At 40.0% G+C, this 20,681-nt stretch overlaps 1 protein-coding gene across 1 annotated transcript in view; it reads right to left on the bottom strand.

Moving 5' to 3' along the window:
* Window positions 1-5,321: 5,321 nt before the first annotated feature.
* Window positions 5,322-20,681, bottom strand: part of ntng2b (netrin g2b) — a 57,504-nt gene continuing 42,144 nt past the window's right edge. The window contains exons 6-8 of the mRNA XM_079551925.1: window positions 9,571-9,738; window positions 8,636-8,770; window positions 5,322-6,418 (exon numbers count right to left, since the gene is read on the bottom strand). Coding sequence (XP_079408051.1) covers window positions 6,192-6,418; window positions 8,636-8,770; window positions 9,571-9,738 — 530 coding nt within the window. The 3' untranslated portion in view covers window positions 5,322-6,191. The remainder of the gene's footprint in view (window positions 6,419-8,635; window positions 8,771-9,570; window positions 9,739-20,681) is intronic.

Below are 20,681 nucleotides of genomic sequence, written 5' to 3'. Positions count from 1 at the left end.
AGTGACAGCTGACTCAGTGCTCTGCGGAGCATGAAGCAGCAGAGGTTCAGGAAGAAAAGGGTCCGTTTACAGGGTCACAGAAACACACAACAAAGTGAATATTCTTCGCCTTCTCACAGAAAAGACGAAGAATTGTATTTATGAAATGCACACGTACTGCTCTGCCGTAGTTTGTGCTTCTTTTCTCAAAGCAGTCCAGTTGCTCAGTCTTAATACAAGCTTTTGGGAGAACTCTTTTAGGGAGTATAGTTGTGCTGAACTCGCTGCTCTTGTACTTGCTGCATGTCAGGCCTTGTTTTTGGTGAACCTTGCATCTTGTTGTTGTTGCTGCATTGGCAAACTATCGGATACTTTCAAGACACACATTTCTTGATGCAGTGTTTGACATTCAGCTCTGAGCACTCACTGTCTATCCTTTGCAAAAAAAAAAAAAAGTCCACCATCAACAAAAAAGGTTCCACCTGCCTCTTGCTTGTGTTACATGTAATTTGAACTATATTTTGACAACTTTTAGCTCACTTGGGAAACAATATAATTGTTTTAATGATTACGTCAGCCCTTTTGATTCATAGTCAATAACAGTGTTAGTGCTAACCTCCACACCAGTGAAACTACATTTGAAAGAGAGAAATGATATGCGGAAAATGATCTTCTTTTTTCACGTATTTGAATCTGTAAAATGTTTCTGCGGGCTGCCTGACTGAGGCCTTCAGGCAACTGCAGAGAGTGTCTTAACTTGGAGACTGAGGCTGCCGTCACTGAGAGCCCTCTGGCTCATGTCGGTGAATGAGATACAACAAGGATCAGTTTGACTCTTAGAGCATGCATGGGATTAAGTGGATCTCTAGGAACAGACACACTTAGACATACTTGCCTGCTCTCATTATATGAAATGAGAGTGATACATGTGAAAAAGGATAAAGCTCAGTCCCCCATCAAGGACTTAGAGCTGTTCCATAGTTGTAATGCCAGAAGTTTATTTACCATCAGTACGGCATTCAGAGACATGAATATTCAACATACTGTGGTATTACTCTTCATATTTGACTCATACGATCTTTTCAAGTCAGTAAGGACTATAGTGGTCCTTGGTACGACTTAAACAGGGTCTGTAACTAACCCTTGTGTCATTTATTCCCTCCCACTGGCTTATAGATGCATTCTTTCAACAAATACAGCGACCCCCAGGCATCAGCTACATTTAGACACCGAGATCATCCATGTGGGCCAATCACATGCTGAATAAACCTGCTTTAATATGGGTATAGGGGGGCAATAAAATCATTTTTTTATGTTGGAGATGTTGATGTTGAAGATCCTTTGACGCTTCTGAAATGGTGAAGTAGCAAAGAGAAGAGGAGGTTTCTTCACTTGAAGATGAAAGGAAGTGAGATTTATGTGAATATTTTGAGGTATCAAACATGGACATAGAAGCAACAAAACGATCATTAAAACTCAGAAGCATCTACTTTATCAGTGGTAGTGTGAGAGTTCTTCACTATGGGTGATATGAGAATTTTATTAATTTCCAGAATGTTGTAGCGTTGTTTAAGTTTTCTGGCTCTTGCGATGCTCAATTCCTCTCCTAAAACAGGCCATCCAAATCAGAACCAAACCATCCATTATTACAACCTTTAACTTTTAATGTTTGACAGGAGCATGCTTGTGAAGATGTTTGGTAAATCCACTGTGGAAGTCATGAATTCGATTTATTCTATGTCAAATTCATACAGATCACGACAGAAAGCTTGCTCAGAAAAATCTTTAATATTGCGCTTTGTGATAATACGTTCAGACTGTTTTCTTACAAAGCTAAACAAATGTTGAAAACCATAAATGTCTGAATCTACCGTTCATCATGTATTGTTATGTTTAAAGAAGTGGTGATGCCATGCTGTTTGACTATTTCTCTTGGGATTTTCTCTTTTGTGAATTGTCCTGAGATATGATTTTAGCATGAGGTACACTTCCTGTGCGGTTTCTGGGTTGATCCACTGTCACACTGTTAGTTTATTCTGAACTAGGAGGTCAAGTTTGATCGGGTGTGGACACATCTGTCTGACTTGTCAAGGCTCCACCGAAAGAAAAGGCTATTGTTGGAGAAATTCCGCAAATATTTGGTCCAACTTTCTCTGCATACAGTATACCTAGTTCTGTAGTGCCAAATGACTATTATTAAGCAATAATAGTTTAAATCACTTACCAGATCAGCTACAAACAGCCCATGTCAAACAATCTTTTCAAAACGGTTAGCAAATAAAGTGAATCTTTGGAAAGCGGCCTGAGGTTGAAATAAGGAGGCGCTGCAATGATTGAGGATAAGCCTGACCTGCAGAATATTCATTTAGCTTGTTGGTTAATGTTGCAGTCGCTGCGCGTATGGTCCAGATTGTGCACAGAAATCTTGCCAACTCTGATAATGCTTTTTCGATTGTTTACATTGTAGTCGTCAAGCAAGTGAGGAGCATCATTATTCAGAGTCAGACCTGCAGCAGGAGGGGCATTCCGATGAAGACAGACTTGAAACAAACACACCGGCATACTTGACCATTTGGTTTAGAATAGAGTGAGAATGTGAAATGTGGGAAAAGAAGCTCATATTTCTTATTTTTGGTCCGGTCATGGATATAGTCTGACATGATCAGCGCTGTACCACTTATTTTCCAGTAGGATAAAATAAAAAAAATTAAAAACTGTAGATGTGACCGCTGTGGTCACATCTACACTGCCCAGTCTCGTCTGATTTTGGAGGTTATGCTGGGCCTACGTAGGTTTCCTCTGGGTATCCTGGTTTCCCCTACCACCCCATGGACTCCCCTGGAAAACAGATTCCTAATCTCAGTGGGACTTTCCTGGTCAACAAAAAAATAAAAATCACACACTGCTTACCATTATTGAGTATTGAGTGAAGGATTGATGCATGAAATTGCAGTGAGCATGTGCTGTATGAGTTGTCCTCACATGGCAATCTTGTGACTCCCCGTGTTTGGTCCAAATTTGGTGCAGTGCTTTTGTGGTTCCACAAAAAGTGGACAACTCTTCCAAATGGTATCGAATGCTTTGAGTTCTTTTAAAAGCAAAACATTTTGGTTGTATTTGTGCTATGTTCTTGTTTTTTTAACAGTTAAGTTTAATATGTACTTGATACCTGTAGGAAGATTCATTCTCTGCATTTGACCCATCTTTCAAGTGTCGCTGGGGCAACCTGTAGGAGCAGTGGGCACCCAGGGGCTCCTCTCCAGATCCAGGCTAACGGTCAGTCTCACCTGGCTGGAGGAATAACCTAAAGGCGCATTGAGTTGCCTTGTGTATGAAATGCGCGGTATAAATAAAGTAGCCTTGCCTTACCTTGCCCATTGTACATGTTTTAGTTGTAGGGGAAAGCGGTGTACCTGGAGGAAACTTATGTGCCACCGTGCATCATGTTCTTGTGAAGTGTGGTATTTTGATGTTTTAATATACAGTATAGCGGTACTGTCTTCTTTGTAATGCACACAGTTACATTATTGTCATATTCTACAATCACTGTTGATGAAACATGTATTGATTATCTTAAGTTTCATGGTAAAACTCACTGAACATTTGTATATTTTGGAGAAATGTCTTCAAAGAAACATTTCTGTGAACTTGCCATAAACGCTACTACATGTCCATCCTCAGCATCCACACTTATTCAAAGGCCTGACAGTATCAGCTGTTTCTCATTTGTCTTCCTTCTGCCTGTGAAATCATGTTGGCACTGTGAGTGCTGTGTGTTAAGTTGTTAATTTGATTATAAGATCAGCCCATTAGGACGTACCTGAAGCATAAATCACTTACATCGACTGTGGATGTTCTACATTCATAAACTATTCCCTCCCCAGTCTGACTCTTTGACACCAGCACAGCGCAAAGGAGATGGGCCTTTCATACAGAATAGCTAATACAGCAGCTCCCAGCATCTCAGAAGAAGAGTAGTTCCCCAAATCCTTGTCTTGTCATTTCTCCCAGGTTTAGTTTCACTTTTATCTTTGATGTTCACTGTATCCACCTCTAATGCAGCATTCATGTCTTCTTATCCAGAGTACCTGCCCTGACTCAGCAATGGAGCACTTTCCTGAAGGACTGTGGAGGCTTCACTCTGCTGAAAGAGACAGCTCTGATGTGACTTGAAAGAAGTGCTGCACAATAGAAGAAGCATGGTATGTATTAATGATATTAATATATATGTATTAATAATTATGGCTTCTATTGATATCATTGCTTCTATTTATTTCAATTAAGCGTTACCTCGTTGATTTACCTACTCAATAGGTTGTATTTATACTCAAATGTTCAATTGAATGAATCAACTAGAATATTTTGATTAAGTATATTTTTATGATGTATGCCATTATTACCGCTCATTCAACAATATTTGACTGAATGTTTTCATTCTTCATTTGTTCATTTGTTGTCATTCGTTTGTTATGTTGTGGCAATAGGGGAAAAACAACTACATAATGAATCGCCGACTGAGTGATTATTGAAATAATCTAATCTAGTAATCGAGTAATCTTGATCTGGGATATACACAGACTCTACAAAATGCCATGTTCTGACTACGCAGGCAGAGCAGTGCAACGCTCCAAGCAGATACTTAGGCACCCAAATGTTTATTAGGTGCAACAGTGACTAAATGTGTTTTTCTTGGTTGCACCGGTGCGAGCGGCCAGTTCCCAGTGTAATTCTTATGATATTATGTTTCTATGTAGGGGAGACTAACCTACAAGCCTAAAAATAAGATTGTGTTTCTATCAGGTTCTTTGTCTAATGAAGTTTGTTATTCTGTAAAGTCAACAGAAGAGTAATTGAAGAAACAAACTGCACAGATGGTGAATGCATGTTTGAAGTACTGGCACTGAACCCTGAACCCAGTTTTGAGAATCACAAACATTTTTGATGATTAAACTATTTTGTCTGTTTGTTCGGAGGAATCTATTGCCGAGAGTAATTGTTGGTTGCAGCCACATTGGCGACAGTATTTGTGCCGACAAAAAAAGATCAATCATGTCAAAGCAGGTATTTCAACAAAATTAACTAAAAACGTACGGACAAAGTGATATGGCACCTCTAGTGTCTTAAAATGTGAGTAAGATGCAAATAAATCATGTAACTTCGGGTCTTTGTTTTTCACCTCTCGTACATCTTCCGTTGCCGTAAAACAGTAAAATAAAAACCAAACAAGAAATTAAATAACAGTCATATTTACTGTAAGGTTTACAACCAGAGTCATAAAATGCTTGGAATAGTTGTAACTTTAATCTTTTCATAATTTATTGTAACTCCAAACAAAAATAATTTCTACAAAAAATATTTGAATAATGTAATATAATATTTATACGTGTTTTGATTTGCTTTCTCTTTTTCGATTTAGAAGTTAAATCTGCTTCCTGAATATTGTGTGAAGAATAAATCTTTTAAAGTGTGGAAACAATCACTCATTCTTATAACATCCATAATAGTGAGTGAGATTTTAATCATCGATAATCCCCCTGGCTATAATATAATGTATAATCTCTGCTGTTGGTGGCCATATAGTTACACTGATTTAGGATTTTTATTTTCAATGCAGTTGACTAAACTCAAACCATGTCCCACTTCTCAGAGCAAAAATAAAACCTAAGCAATAGAATATATTGTATATGCCTCAGCAGCAGGGTAACTTGGCCTCGCCTTTAAGACTGATCGCAATGATGAGTCTTACTGAGCTGGTTACAGATTGGCCCACCATAAATGAGGAGTCTAACAATGGTGAGATCCTGAACTCAAACAGAACAAAACCCAGAAATGTCCTGGTGATACAACAGCCATTCCCTTTGACGTGAACAGTGGTGCAGGAAGTGTTCAGTTTATGCTTTTTGGTTTGATGCACGTAGCTCCAGCGTTGATATAAAGGGAACAGTGGTTGGCATGGTTTCTTCCCCCCTTGGTCTGCATCTGTTCTTGCTGAGGTCACTGCCCTGTTAGTTTTTGTCACACCTGAGCACACACTGGTTGTGTTAACAGTCTTATGAGTTCTATGTATGTGTGTGTCCAGAAAGCGTTTTGGGCTAAGTTACTGTCGTGGCTGTGCGCTTATAGTGCTGCAGTGCATTCTCAGGGGAACAGCGTGGGGACTTGCCCCCAGCCGCATATACACTATACACACAGACGTACGCTGTGTTTGTGGCTCAGTGGGGGCTTAACGTGGCCAGCAGGTAGGTAGGTAGCAGAGTGCAGAGCAGCAGCAGGGCTGGAGAGAGGCGCGCTGAAGATGCACCGTTGCAGTCCTTGCCCGCCTCACAGCGAGATTGTTGGCACAGCACACCTTTAAACTCCGGAGGGCATATGCACTTCTGGTTCTGGTAGCATGTTCCTCCATTCTGGCAGAGAAGCATCTCCTCATCGCAGACATAGGCTGTAAGAGAAGAACAGGTTCTATCATTTCTGAATTACTGGTGAAACTCGGAAAATTAGAATATCTTTATAAAGTGCATTCATTTCTGTAATTCAACTTAAACTGTGAAACTAATATATGAAAGACTACATGCAAAGTAGCCTTTATTTGTTATAATTTTGATTATTATGGCTCAGCTTGTAAAAACCCCAAATAAAAAATTATAATATTTTGAAAATGGACTGTAAGCCATAATCAAAGTTATAACAAATAAAGGCTTGGCATATTTCACTTTGCATGTAATGAGTCTATATCATATATTACTTTCAGATTTTAAAGCTGAACTAAGTAACTCATGCCCCTAGAGGCCATAAGCGCCACTGCAGATGTCGTAGCAAGTTGCTTTTTTTTACTCATTAATTGTCCGTGAGAGTAAATACTACGCTGACAGAAAAGACAAAGGGACAGAGGGATATTGTACATCCAATTACACAATGGAGATACTTAAACGTGGCCGTAAACACCGCTAAAGTGGCGCTAGGCCTCAGTTAGCTTTGCCCGTTAGCCTGTCAGCTTCATTGTCGTGATTCCATTAGTGTGTATTGCGCCAAGGCCAGGAAGTTGCAAGGGTGGTTGATGAAACACTCATTATTAACACTTGTATTACACCAGAAGGACTACGAGAAGGATTTGTTCAGGTAAACAAGTTACTTAGTTCTTCTTTAAGTTGAATTACAGAAATAAATGAACTTTTGAATGATATTCTAATTTTCCGAGTTTCACCTGTATTGTTTCGCTTAATTTCATATTTTTTTGTTAGAGCCTGATGGACTTTTGTGTTATTTGCATTAAGTTAAGGCCAAATGTCAGCCATTGAAGACTTCTGTCATTTGAGGTGAAGCAGAAGAAAGCTGTAGTGAAAGTTAGGAGAAATATTTCATAATAGCAGCAGGCAACATCTGGCCTTCTTCAGTGAAGAGGCACCAAGAGCCCCCACACCTGCAGCACGGAGGAGGCGTCACAAGAGGAGCTACAGGAAACAACAAAAGGGACCAACGAGGAGATGGTGATAGACTGTGGAGGGAGCTGTGCAGGAGGAAGGGGAAGGACGAGGTGGAGCTGACCAGTGCAGGACACCACGCTCTGAGACGAGGACAAGCCCAGGAGGCGGTGCACCGTTTCAGATGATCAGAGGAGACAGAGGCTACAGCTACAGTTTCTCCATCCTCCAAGGTCATGCGGGTGGAGTGGCTGAAGGACAATGAGATCATGGACCCGGCCGAGGACGGGAACTTCTACATCACCGTGGACCATTCTGACCATCAAGCAGGCGCGTCTGTCCCACACGGCCAACTACACCTGTGTGGCCAAGAACATCGTGGCCAAGCGCAAGAGCTCCACCGCCGTGGTCATCGTCTACGGATTTCCCATCAACCAGTGCTCCTCCTGTGACCAAAACAGTGAAGATGGCGGCCGCGACACAACGATCTTTCACCAAAGAAAAAAAAAAAAGAGTGGTGCGCACTGAATGGGTGCTGCTGCCGGATGCTCTCTCATCGAATGCAATTTCTCCATCTGTGAGATCAATAAAGTATCACCTTACCTTACCTTACCTTCTGTTGTGCACCTTTTTCAGGCTGCTTTTTATTCAGCCTTGACTTTTTAGATTCAGTCATTGGCTTTTTGCATTCAGTCACTGGTCCCTCACAGCAAAATGATTTGTGCTGTGCTGTGTGTGTGAGTGTGTGTGATATTTATTTAATGATTAGATAAACAAATGACATCATTAGCGTGCTATAAAAAGGCTTAGGAAGACACAGAGCTACATACTGTAGATACTTGACCTAGATGTTGTGGGGAAAGAATAGAGAGAAGCCAGCTCCAATGACAAGAAATAATTACACAAAGCCGACACAGCAGATAATTGGCTGTACTGTTGAATGTAGTTGTCACGATAAAAACAAACATGGCTACAGTCCTAATATGGTAAATCAGCCCGGCTGTAGGTGTGCCTTTGGCTGTTATGCGTAGGTGGAGCGGTCTGGGAGTGGAAGGTGGTCAGTGTAATGGGGTTAAGGCATGGCAGGGTCATTAATTTAAGCCACAGCTGATGCTGCTAATGAGCTACATGATACATTTCCCTTGGAGTAAAGAAAACACGTGGAAGCACAAGCTGGGCCCAAAGTGCACTCACTAAAGGTCCTCCTCCGTCACAGTGAACACTCATACAGTACTTACGGTAACAGCCTTGTTTCCAGTAGTATCCGGACACGCACTCGTCACACTTGGCCCCGGAGGCTCCGTCTTTACACTGACAGAAGCCTGTGCCATTGCACCTGTCGTGGACGGAGCCCATCTGGTTACAGTTGCACTCTGAAAAAGACAATATTGGGGTGCCTGAGAACTTGTTTGTTACTATTATGCACAGTTTTCTTTTACTCATGTGGTCTTGTCTCTCAAGTCTCAACTCATTCCTTACTTTCTAAATGCATTTCTAACATTCCAATTCTTCACAAGGACAAGTTTATAAACATATTTCACAATAATGTACAGCTTCAATAAAAAAAGGCTTTATAATTAGATTCACAAGAGGTCTTTTACAGATATCTCTGCCTTTACAATATTCCGAAGAACAAAACAAATTTTATTCCTCTGCTAATTCCTATTATTCCTCTCTAAGAGAAGGTAGAGGAGCGCCAATAATCCTCTCTGCAGGCTTGAATTCTCGTTGCAGGTCCTTCTTGTCCCCAAAGGAGCAACTGGAGAACCACACTGTCGAAAGTGCTACAGAAGAAGTTGGTGATGAGGCTCTTTGTAGTAGTAGTAGTAGTAGTAGTAGTAGTAGTAGTAGTAGTAGTAGTAGTAACTGTACTGGTTGCAGCAGTTGCAGCCTGTCCGTCTCTCTTTGAGCTGAACTCTGACTGAGAAGTGGTTTAAAAACACTGTTTGAGAAGGAAGGAATGTCAGTCAATCACACTGAGTGCTAAAGACTGATTTTCATTCAATTTTAAAATATATACGATTTGTTTTTTCGCCTTGTGCTGTGTTGGTAACTTGCACCTCGGGGCCTTTTAAGTTACTGACCACTTGTCTAATTTGCGTGTGGTTGTCTTTTTCTATTTTTATCTCACATACAAACACTTTTAGACACAGAGAACCCCCGGCTTACTGACCTACGCAGACGCTCTCATCATCCAGCTCAGCAGAGGCGTTGCGGTAGTATCCCAGCCTGCAGTGCTGGCAGTTCTGACCCCTGGTGTTGTGCTTGCAGCTCACACACGTGACGATGTTCAGGTAGTCGATGTAACTGCAGCGGTTGGAGTGGCCGTAGCACTCACAGTCTGCCAGATCAAACATTCACATTAAAGACACAAGATTGTAATTCTCTTGGCATGAACAGGCTCTGCATCATGAAGAAAAAGTGGAGAAATAAATGGAGCTGTGTATTTTTATGACCGCACTTATCTCAGTCTATATTGGTTCAATAAAGGCAGGTCACTCCCTCTAAATGACCAACCTCTCACAGGTTTGCTGAGTGTGCTTGAATGCTGCGCTACTCTGATTACTGATGGGATTTCTGTGACTATCCCACTGCCCACTGAAGAGCTCGGTCTCAGCTGGAGTGTTAGCTGGCATGTTAATTGTCACTTGCCTTTTTTATCACAGTTTAAAAAAAAAACAGAAATAAGATGATTGATATTACATAACATTGGTGCACATTCATGAGACAGGCATTTTATTACATTTTAAATCAATTTGAATACTAAAGAAAAATGGTCAATGGAGTTTTCAGATTGCAAAAAAGCAACAAACCCAGACTGTCCAAACAACTACGAGTAGCACAAGGAAGAACTTAAAGGAACAGGCCACCGTTTTTCCACACTGAGATATGTTCTTACATGAGCCTAGACGAGTTGATGCGTACCTGCCTGGTCTTTGTGTGTGCGCTCAGTCACGCAAAACGACCAAAGATGTTGTTAGCACATGGCCTCTCCCAGTATATTCCTATAGCTCCAAACGGGGTCAAGTTAGAAGCGACCACGCTCTTCCACGGGCACACAGACCAGACAGGTATGTATCAATTTGTCTAAGCTCAGGTAAGAACATAATCTCAGTATGGAAAAACAGTGGCCCGTTCCTTTAAAAGGCCCATATTCATATGGCCAAGCCAATATGTTTCGACCACCAGGCCTTCATCAGGACTTAATATAAAATTAACAGGTTTGGGTGTGGCCCATAAATGTTAAAGAAACCATTATTATGACCGTTATTAAAGAAAGGCTTTCTAGATACACAAATTGAAAGCATGAAAACATCGTCTTAAAACATCTTGTTTTTTTACAGTACATTAAGCCCTGATGAAGACCTGGTGGTCGAAACATGTTGGCTTGGTCATCCGAATAAAAACCTTTTTACTACTTCCTTGCTGCTCGTATTTGTGCCTGGATTCGCTGCTTTTTTTTGCAAGTTGGATCCCTTTCCCAAGAGCACATATAAACTTTTGGTATAAATTTGGACTGCATTCAGTCATATTGCTGTTTCTACAGGAATTTTCAGATTATTGCAACGAGAGATGGAGGGGCTGTTTTATAGTCCTACTACAAATGTCTTGGCTAAGGCTGCTCCTAATTAGGGTTTCATTAGGCTTTAGAAGTTGTCTCTTAGAAGTTGTAGAGCTGCAAGGCATCACTGTCCTCTAAAGAGTCATTTACCGGGCATGTTTATGCAAATACACATCTAAAAGCATAGCAAAAAGTGGGAGTTTAGTTATTTAATCAGCCATCATAATATTATTTCATTATTGTTTGGTTGATGATGCTAACTGAATTATTAATGAAGTAGTTTAAGGAAGCTAGGGAGAGGGCCACAGTAAAGTGCCTCTCTCAGCACTGAGGGAAGTGTGCTCAAGCACTGCATGGGAGAAGGGCCTAATTAAATAAAAATGGTCAATTACTCCACAGACAAGGACATTGTTCCACAAATGAACGTTTCAAGTGACGCTGCTTTATAGGTGTTTGTCAATTGTTAAGTGTGAGCAGGATGTTGTATTGACTGAATCTTTCACATACATACTTCTAACTGCACTGTGTGTGTAGTTGAATATAAGTGTCGATGCCGTACTTACCTGAACCGTTACACAAAGGACACACATTCATGATGCACAAGAAGAAAATGAAAAACATAAAACATGCAAAGAAAGCAATTCGTCCACAGCTGTTTTCACTTAAGGCAAATAGCATTGAGAGCGTACCTATTCACTTTTATCACTGCATAAACAATCCATCTTATCTGGTCTTACCTTTGAAATCTTTGTATATGATTCCAAACAACTGTTTGGCCTGCGGCTCTCCCGAGATCAAGAGTTTCAGAAGCCCTTGAGGGACAATAGAGCTTTTGGTTTTACATTTGACATGCTACATCCTGCGCTCACACACAGTCGACTGCTACATGAAGTGGTGCACATTCTCAAAGCTGGACCAAATACTGCCTCCGGCCACAGAATAACATGAGACACAATGAGAAAGTGGCCACATCCTAGAATAAAGATACAGTAGTACATAGATTTCATACTCATGGGACCAATCTTCAGTGCATAAAGAGTTCATTATTTACTAGTGTCTGAAAAGTAGCCCATATTAGTGTTTCGGTTCACGCAAAAGTATTGTTGCCTCAGAAATGTGAGATTGCATCCGTCCAGTGCTGCGGTATGTTTTATTTTTACTCTTGATTTTTCTATTTCATGCAGAACTGCAATTTCTCTGCTTAATATGCGCATACGCAATAGTAATCCTTCAACACTCATCCTTTTATTTATAATTCATGGCTGCACTGCCGCATGTCATTGTGTCTAATTCAATATGGCTTTGCTTTCCTGTTAACCTTCTGTTAAAAAAAACTATGGGCGGCAATGACGTTGGACTTTTGGGCACGGAGTTGGCCAGTTTTACTTTTGAGTAATTTCATACAGAATTAAAACATACAGTATAATGCATATTTTTTTAAATGCTGGAAGAGTAAATGTATTCACTTGATTCACCCCAAAAAGTGCTGACTCCAATGAGAGACAATAATTAATTCCATTAAACTTTATAATAACATTCCTTGAAGAAGTTTTAATATATGTACATGATGATAAATACAAGCAAACGCTACATTGAACTGTCTGTGGTCGACTAACCTTGTGATCAAGCCTCTTTTGCCAAATATAATTTATCTGATTATTTTGTATAGCCTCCATTTATTATGCGCAGTAAGTTATTTCTAACCGTACAGTTTAACATTTTTACTCGAACTTTGGCATTTTCTCTCTGGCAGTAGTGTCTCCCCTCATCTTTTTGTTCTTTTCCTGTCAAGAGATTTGACTTGCGCTTCAGTCATTGTTTCAGATAAAAATATGCCACTTTGGTAGATACTAAATTAAGATCCGTCTCTGCATCTTATGATAACTGTCAGGTTATATCGGTGGAAGGAGGCATAGCACTACAGCCAAACTACTGCTATGCAAAATCTAGATACTGTGAGCCTCTAAATGTAGGATGACTTTGTGACTGACATAAAGCACAACTATTTTTGTTCTCATACTGCATCCTGCTTACTTATTATTTGAAAAGATTAAGATGTACTTTTTCTCAGAAGCATACATCCACCACGTTTAAACTAAGGGATGCTACATTTGCTGGATGTACCTTTTTTCTCTGATTTTCTCCGACTCTCCTCTTCCTCTGTACTGTCGTGATGTGAGTGCGACGCTTTGTGGTGGTGGTGAGTGCTATGGTGAACGTGTTCATGCCAATGATGACCATGTCCATGCACTTGTCCATGACTATGAGAGACTGACAGACCAGAAGATAAACAACTTTAACTAAAAACATATGTAGGAGATTTGTACTTTAAAATGGTACCTGTCTGGTGCCCATTTGTGGGTGAGCTTTTGGTACTGTGGCCAAGAGGGACATGTGATGACGGCTTATGGGAGACTAAAATAATGAGTTAATATTGTGAAATTATACATTTTGTGTATGATTTCTGTCTTTACTTTGCCTGTGTTCTTGTCCATGCTCAGAACTGATGTGTCCATGTGTCTCATGTACAGGATGAGCATTTGTATGAGGGGCTGCTGCTCATTTTGTCAAAGCATAAGTAATAAAAGTAATTAGAAGTGTTCTTGCTTACACATAACAATTATGAAATATCATAACTGGATACCCATAAAACTGTGCTCCTTATGTTCAGAAGAGGTTGGAGTGTGACTGTGGCCCTCATGTTGATGGTGGTGCACTGGGAATTGACAATGCAAGATCAGCACTTAAGTCATTACTACTGAATTAAACAACAAAAAGATAAGGGAGAATAAAACATGGATACAGATACAGTACCTTTGTGCTTTGATGCTGCATGAGTATTGTGTCTGTCTCCATGCTCAGACCCTGTGTGTCCCTGCTTGTCATGTCCATGGTGGTTGTTTGTATCTTCTAAGTAAAATGTTCAGCAATAGTTAGAAATACACAATACATATTGTGTAGAATTGTTTGGATGTTATGTGCCACATTATACCTTCATGTCTGTGTTCTTCATAAATAATTAATATAGTAGGTTGCTGCGTGAGATACCTTTATGTCCATGAGCTGGCTCCTTATGTTGAGAAGAGCTGTGTGTCTCACTGTGAGTCCCATGTCCATGATTGTTTACTATCAACGGACAATTGTAGTAACAGTACTGTGAGGGACAAGATCAGAAAAACTAAAAGACTACTTCTAAATGAATAACACTGGCTCAGATACCTGTGTGTTCTGCTGCTGTAGGTGCACTATGACCCTCTGCATGCTCAGACGCTGTGTGTCCATGTGTCTCATGTCCATGGTGACTGCTTGTATGATGCATCTCTATGTAAAATGTTTATATTAGTTATTAAAGAACTGAATAAACTGATTCTTGTTGAATAATGTCAAATATAGCATAAATAATTAATCTAATAGGTTGCTGCGTGAGATACCTTTATGTCCATGATCTGGCTCCTTATGTTCAGAAGAGCTGTGTGTCTCACTGTGAGTCCCATGTCCATGATTGTTTACTGTCAATGGGAAATTGTAGAACCAGTACTGTGAGGGACAAGATTAGAAAAAACTAAAAGACTACTTCTAAATGAATACTATCGTTAGCCACATAGTATAATTGCCTAAGTCATTTTGTATTGTTAAAATGGCAATAAGAGAAAAACAATGTGTTTCCTATAAAACGTCTTTTTACATGTTTTCCAAAATCAAAACAAAAATGACTTAGGCAATTATGCTATGTGGCTAACGCTATGTAATGGCTCAGATACCTGTGTGTTCTGCTGCTGTAGGTGCACCATGACCCTCTGCATGTTCAGACGCTGTGTGTCCATGTGTCTCATGTCCATGGTGACTGCTTGTATGATGCATCTCTATGTAAAATGTCCAGTATTAGTTATTAAAGAACTGAATAAACTGATTCTTGTTGAATAATGTCAAATATAGCATAAATAATTAATCTAAGTTGCTGCGTGAGATACCTTTATGTCCATGAGCTGGCTCCTTATGTTGAGAAGAGCTGTGTGTCTCACTGTGAGTCCCATGTCCATGATTGTTTACTGTCAATGGGAAATTGTAGCAACAGTACTGTGAGGGACAAGATCAGAAAAACTAAAAACTACTTCTAAGTGAATACTATGTACTGCTCAGATACCTGTGTGTTCTGCTGCTGTAGATGCACCATGACCCTCTGCATGTTCAGACGCTGTGTGTCCATGTGTCTCATGTCCATGATTGTTTACTGTCAATGGGAAATTGTAGAACCAGTACTGTGAGGGACAAGATTAGAAAAACTAAAAGACTACTTCTAAATGAATACTATCGCTAGCCACATAGCATAATTGCCGAAGTCATTTTGTATTGTTAAAATGGCAATAAGAGAAAAACAATGAACGTCTTTTTACATGTTTTCCAAAATCAAAACAAAAATGACTTAGGCAGTTACGCTATGTGGCTAACGCTATGTAATGGCTCAGATACCTGTGTGTTCTGCTGCTGTAGGTGCACCATGACCCTCTGCATGTTCAGACGCTGTGTGTCCATGTGTCTCATGTCCATGGTGACTGCTTGTATGATGCAACTCTATGTAAAATGTCCAGTATTAGTTATTAAAGAACTGCATAAACTGATTCTTGTTGAATAATGTCAACTATAGCATAAATAATTAATCTAATAGGTTGCTGCGTGAGATACCTTTATGTCCATGATCTGGCTCCTTATGTTCAGAAGAGCTGTGTGTCTCACTGTGAGTCCCATGTCCATGATTGTTTACTGTCAATGGGAAATTGTAGAACCAGTACTGTGAGGGACACGATTAGAAAAACTAAAAGACTACTTCTAAATGAATAACACTGGCTCAGATACCTGTGTGTTCTGCTGCTGTAGGTGCACCATGACCCTCTGCACGTTCAGACGCTGTGTGTCCATGTGTCTCATGTCCATGGTGACTGCTTGTATGATGCATCTCTATGTAAAATGTCCAGTATTAGTTATTAAAGAACTGCATAAACTGATTCTTGTTGAATAATGTCACATGTAGCATAAATAATTAATCTAAGTTGCTGTGTGAGATACCTTTATGTCCATGATCTGGCTCCTTATGTTGAGAAGAGCTGTGTGTCTCACTGTGAGTCCCATGTCCATGATTGTTTACTGTCAATGGGAAATTGTAGAACCAGTACTGTGAGGGACGAGATTAGAAAAACTATAAAACTACTTCTAAATGAATACTATGTACTGCTCAGATACCTGTGTGTTCTGCTGCTGTAGATGCACTATGACCCTCTGCATGTTCAGACGCTGTGTGTCCATGTGTCTCATGTCCATGGTGACTGCTTGTATGATGCATCTCTAAATACAATGTCCGGTATTAATAAATAAAAAGAAATGCATAAACTGATTCTTGTTGAATAATGTCACATGTAGCATAAATAATGAATCTAAGTTGCTGTGTGAGATACCTTTATGTCCATGATCTGGCTCCTTATGTTCAGAAGAGCTGTGTGTCTCACTGTGAGTCCCATGTCCATGATTGTTTACTGGGTGATAATAAGTGTGAAGTGAAGAACAAGACTTAAAAGAGTGCAAGACATCTATTTAGTAGTTATTAGTGTCTCAGTAATGTCGCCAGTGCAGATACCTTTGTGTTCTGCAGCTGCATGTGGATTAAGACCCACTGCGTGTTCAGAGTTTGCATGACTATGCGTATCATGTCCATGGTTGTTATTTGCATGATGGATTGCTATATGCAGAAGAAAATGATTAATATGCTTCTGGTCTAAACATAAGACATTAAAGGCTCTATAGCAGATTTTTTTATTACATCAATGAAAAAGGGAGCTGCTTAATTGAAATATTTGTTGTGGTCCAAAGTCATGCCTAACTTTCCTAACATCCTTGTAGCATCCCAATTCCTCACTTCCGAAGTATGTGCTTGGTCAATGTTAGACGATTTGCACATGCGCGGGAGAAAGACCGCAAGTTGGGACATTAACATAAAGTATTTACCAACCTTTTACGCTAAGCAAGTTTGGAACTAAAGTGGATCAGCCTACCGACCTGACGCCACGAGGAGCTGCTCTCCTCAGGTTAGTAAGAAGCCGTCGTCTTGTTATCTAACTGTGCCTTGCTTCTTGCTGCTGCATTATTTTCATCACATGTGCCTGTCGTGCATGTGCTTGGGCTCTGCTGTTGTGCCGCATTTGGAGCAGAAGAGCAATAGGCTACGTCTAAATTTGAGAAAACCAAACCAAACATACTAATGATACGTTTACCCCATAAAACTGGACATTGAACACAACATAGCCTATTTGAGAGGCATTCATGGATAAGAATGCACTGTTGTTCTAAACCAACCATGTAGGGGAAAAAAGTGCACTTTCTAATCCACACCCGAAAATTGCCTATTTTTGAGGTAGCCTACCCAATAAGAAGATTAGAGTATTACAATGATAATTCAAGGGACATTTATAATAGATTAAAATGTGCGAGTAATTGCGAGTTAACTATAACAATAAATATTTTCATTGATTGCCAGCACTAGCATTTGAGTCACATCTGGAACACACAGGCACCTAATATACGTCAAGAAACGTTCAGCTCTCCCGATTTCAGCTGTTGGACTCGATTCTTAATTAGCTCCGATGCTAACGGCCTGTCAATAAAAGTCAGGCCCTCATTAATATACGAGAATTATAAAATGTACCTTGCGAAAACCCGCCCGGTGCCCTTAATTGTGCCTAACCCAGTGTTTTCACAGGAACAATATCGAGCTGTAGAAAGTTTTAAGAAATGAGGCACCAGGCTTTACAGTTGTTTAAAACGTGTCTAAAGAGCAATGCTTTCAAATGGAAAACTAGCTTGTTTGATGGAGGTATTACAACAACGGCGGCCCCCTGTATGGTGGTCACGGAACTCTGCTACCCACAGTACCCACCCATTGGGTCTGACTCTACTGTAAAGGCTACACGGAAGCACAACAAAGGTAATTATTTCCTTGTTATATATGTATGTTTTTGCAGGGCCTTCTTAGTGAGTAGCTCCTGTGGACATTAGCACCAAAGCATTAGCAGGTGCGTTGCTAAAATTAACGTGTTGCATTAAGATAGCTAAGATAGTTAAAGATTATTGTGTTAAAATAAATAAACCCACCCCAAAGACCCGCTCCTTTAATGTGGGCGGGGCATGTGATCTCCGATGAGCGGCAGCTGCCGTAGTGACACGACAAAGCAAACCACGAGAGACAAGTAGGAAACTAACACTAATATCACTCCTGTGTGTTCTCACCACACGTGTCTGACTCCACGTGTCGCCACGGTGGAGATGTATGGCAGCGCTGAAACACTGCGGCAACATCAACAACATCAACCAAATGATGTTTATAAATGAAGTCACTCCACTGCCGCGCTCTGCCGGCCTGAGAGGAAACGCTCTGCCCCTAAAGGGAGACAAAATGGCTGTCGCTGAAAGGCAGGCGAGGAGCAGATCGTCTGCTTCACATGTGGCTCCATTAGAGATCTTAAGATTTTTATTATCCAAAGTTAATTCATTTAGGTGACTTTGGCATATGGATAATTTCATAATGTAAAAAGTAAGGCTAAATAAGACTTAGGCATAGTTAAAGTTATTAAATCAAATAACTTAGATATAGGCTAAAGAGTGTTAAGTGACGACGTCATCACTCTCAACATTCCTCTTTTCCGCTGCTTCGACGATAGGTTTTTGTAATTCTCTTGTACAATGCTTTAAGACTGTGGTTTCTACAGTTCTGGCTCATTTACACTCATGCTTGACTGATCCCAACTTCTAGACTCTACCTTGTAGCAAACATTTCAACATTGACCTAACATGTATTTCGGAAGTGAGGAATTTATAGGCACATTTCACAACTTTCACTTTCACAGAAGTTGAAAAAAATGATACAAATGCTCTTTAATTAGATGTTCAGGTGTTTTTCCCACAATTGTCTGAGTTTTCAATTAACTAAAGTAGGACAAAACAAATTTCCTAGAAACAAAAAAAAATCTGGTACAGGGCTTTTAAGATTCAGCTAAACCGGAAGTATTCCTATAGATAAATACAATAGAAAAATAAAAAAAATACCTATATGTCTTGGATCTTTGTCCTTATGTTCAATAGAGCTTGGTGTGTGACTGTGGGTCTCGTGTCCATGTTGATTTGCTGCGTAATATAAGTATTAAACAGACAATTGTAGCAACAGTACTGTATGGCAAAATGAGAACCAGTGGTTGAAATGTTCAAATAAAGCTACAAGTTATGAATATGTTCACAGTACAGATTTTAAAATCGTCAAATGGACTGGGTTGAATGTTGAGCTCATATTATTTGAAAATCTTTACGGTGGTAAAAACAACACTTCACACTGTAGGCAAGTGTGTTCTGGTGTATGTGCTATGAAACTTCGTTGGAGAAGGGACATTTAAAAAAAATATATATATATTAAATTGACATGTCTACATAGTTACACTACTCACAGTTATATACACTACTCACAGTTATATATATATATATATATATATATATATATATACTCTAAAGTTGAAATGAGCACCATATTAGATACCTTTGTGACTAGGGTCGGCCTTGTCATGGTCAGAAGTGTTTTCTGTGTGACTGTGACTCTCATGTCCATGATGTTTCTCTGGATGGTGAACTGTAAATGAAGAGGTTTAGCATCAGCACTGTACCGGTTAAAGTACAGTGCTGATGGTTCAAGTACCTTTTTGCTCTCTTGTTGCATGCGTGCTATGCCCTTCTTCATGCTCAGAGTTACTCAGACTATGCGTGGCATGTCCATGGTGGTCAGACTTGTGATTCGGTGCAGCTTGGTAAGGACCAGTTATGAATGTTAGTCAATTCATGTGGGAAACTGTGAATTCCAATTTGACCAATTACCTTCATTTAGACTGTGTGTGTCCTCATCTTGATTTGAATAATTCGTAGCTGTATGTCTGTGAGGTTGCCCATGTTGTGTGTCATCGACCTCTTCAAATAAAACATAAAGTAATAAACCCAAGCTGCGATCTCTGTGGACTAAATCAAATTGTATTGTGAAAAGTGCGGCAGTACCATTATGCCCAGAAGTTGGTGTATGAGCGGCGTGATCATGGTGGTCTCCGTGGTTTCTGTTATGAACCGTTTGTGTATGATGGGTCTCCGTGTGTCCAGATGTGTCTGTTTTATGATCATTACTCTCATGAACATGAGGTCTGTGGGGCTCTACACAACACAAGTGTTAGGTCACACCACAGTCTACAGGTAATTATAATTGTATCTATCAAATTAAATACCTGCACTTTTGCCGTCTTCACTGTGTGCTGATGCTTTATGTCGCTGGGTTTCATGCACAAGAGCTGCAAACCATAATCATGAAACTCAAGACTATTGTCTGCATGTTTAACACTATACTCTGTACTTGCATGCTAGAAGTGCAGTACAGTTATAAGTCTCTTCTACTCTGTACGGAGGGAATTGAATTGCAGTGTAAAAGTTGTCACAATACCATTGTGCTCATCTGTGCTTCCTGTGTGATGGCCTGTTGTGGCTGATGTTTGATGGTGAGATTTGTGACCTTGGTGATCATTTCCATTTTTAGCTGCTTTGAGGGGAAAGAAAAAGTAAGAACTGGTTCTTTGATTAATTTTGTAATGACATAATACTTAGTGTTGTTTGTGTAGAGTGGTTTTCGGTGTGTCCGGACGTGTCTGTTTTGT

Source organism: Gobius niger, assembly GCF_951799975.1.
Source record: "Gobius niger genome assembly, chromosome: 2".
In the NCBI taxonomy this organism is placed as follows: Eukaryota; Metazoa; Chordata; class Actinopteri; order Gobiiformes; family Gobiidae; genus Gobius; species Gobius niger.
This window is presented reverse-complemented; position numbering and strand designations above follow the sequence as displayed.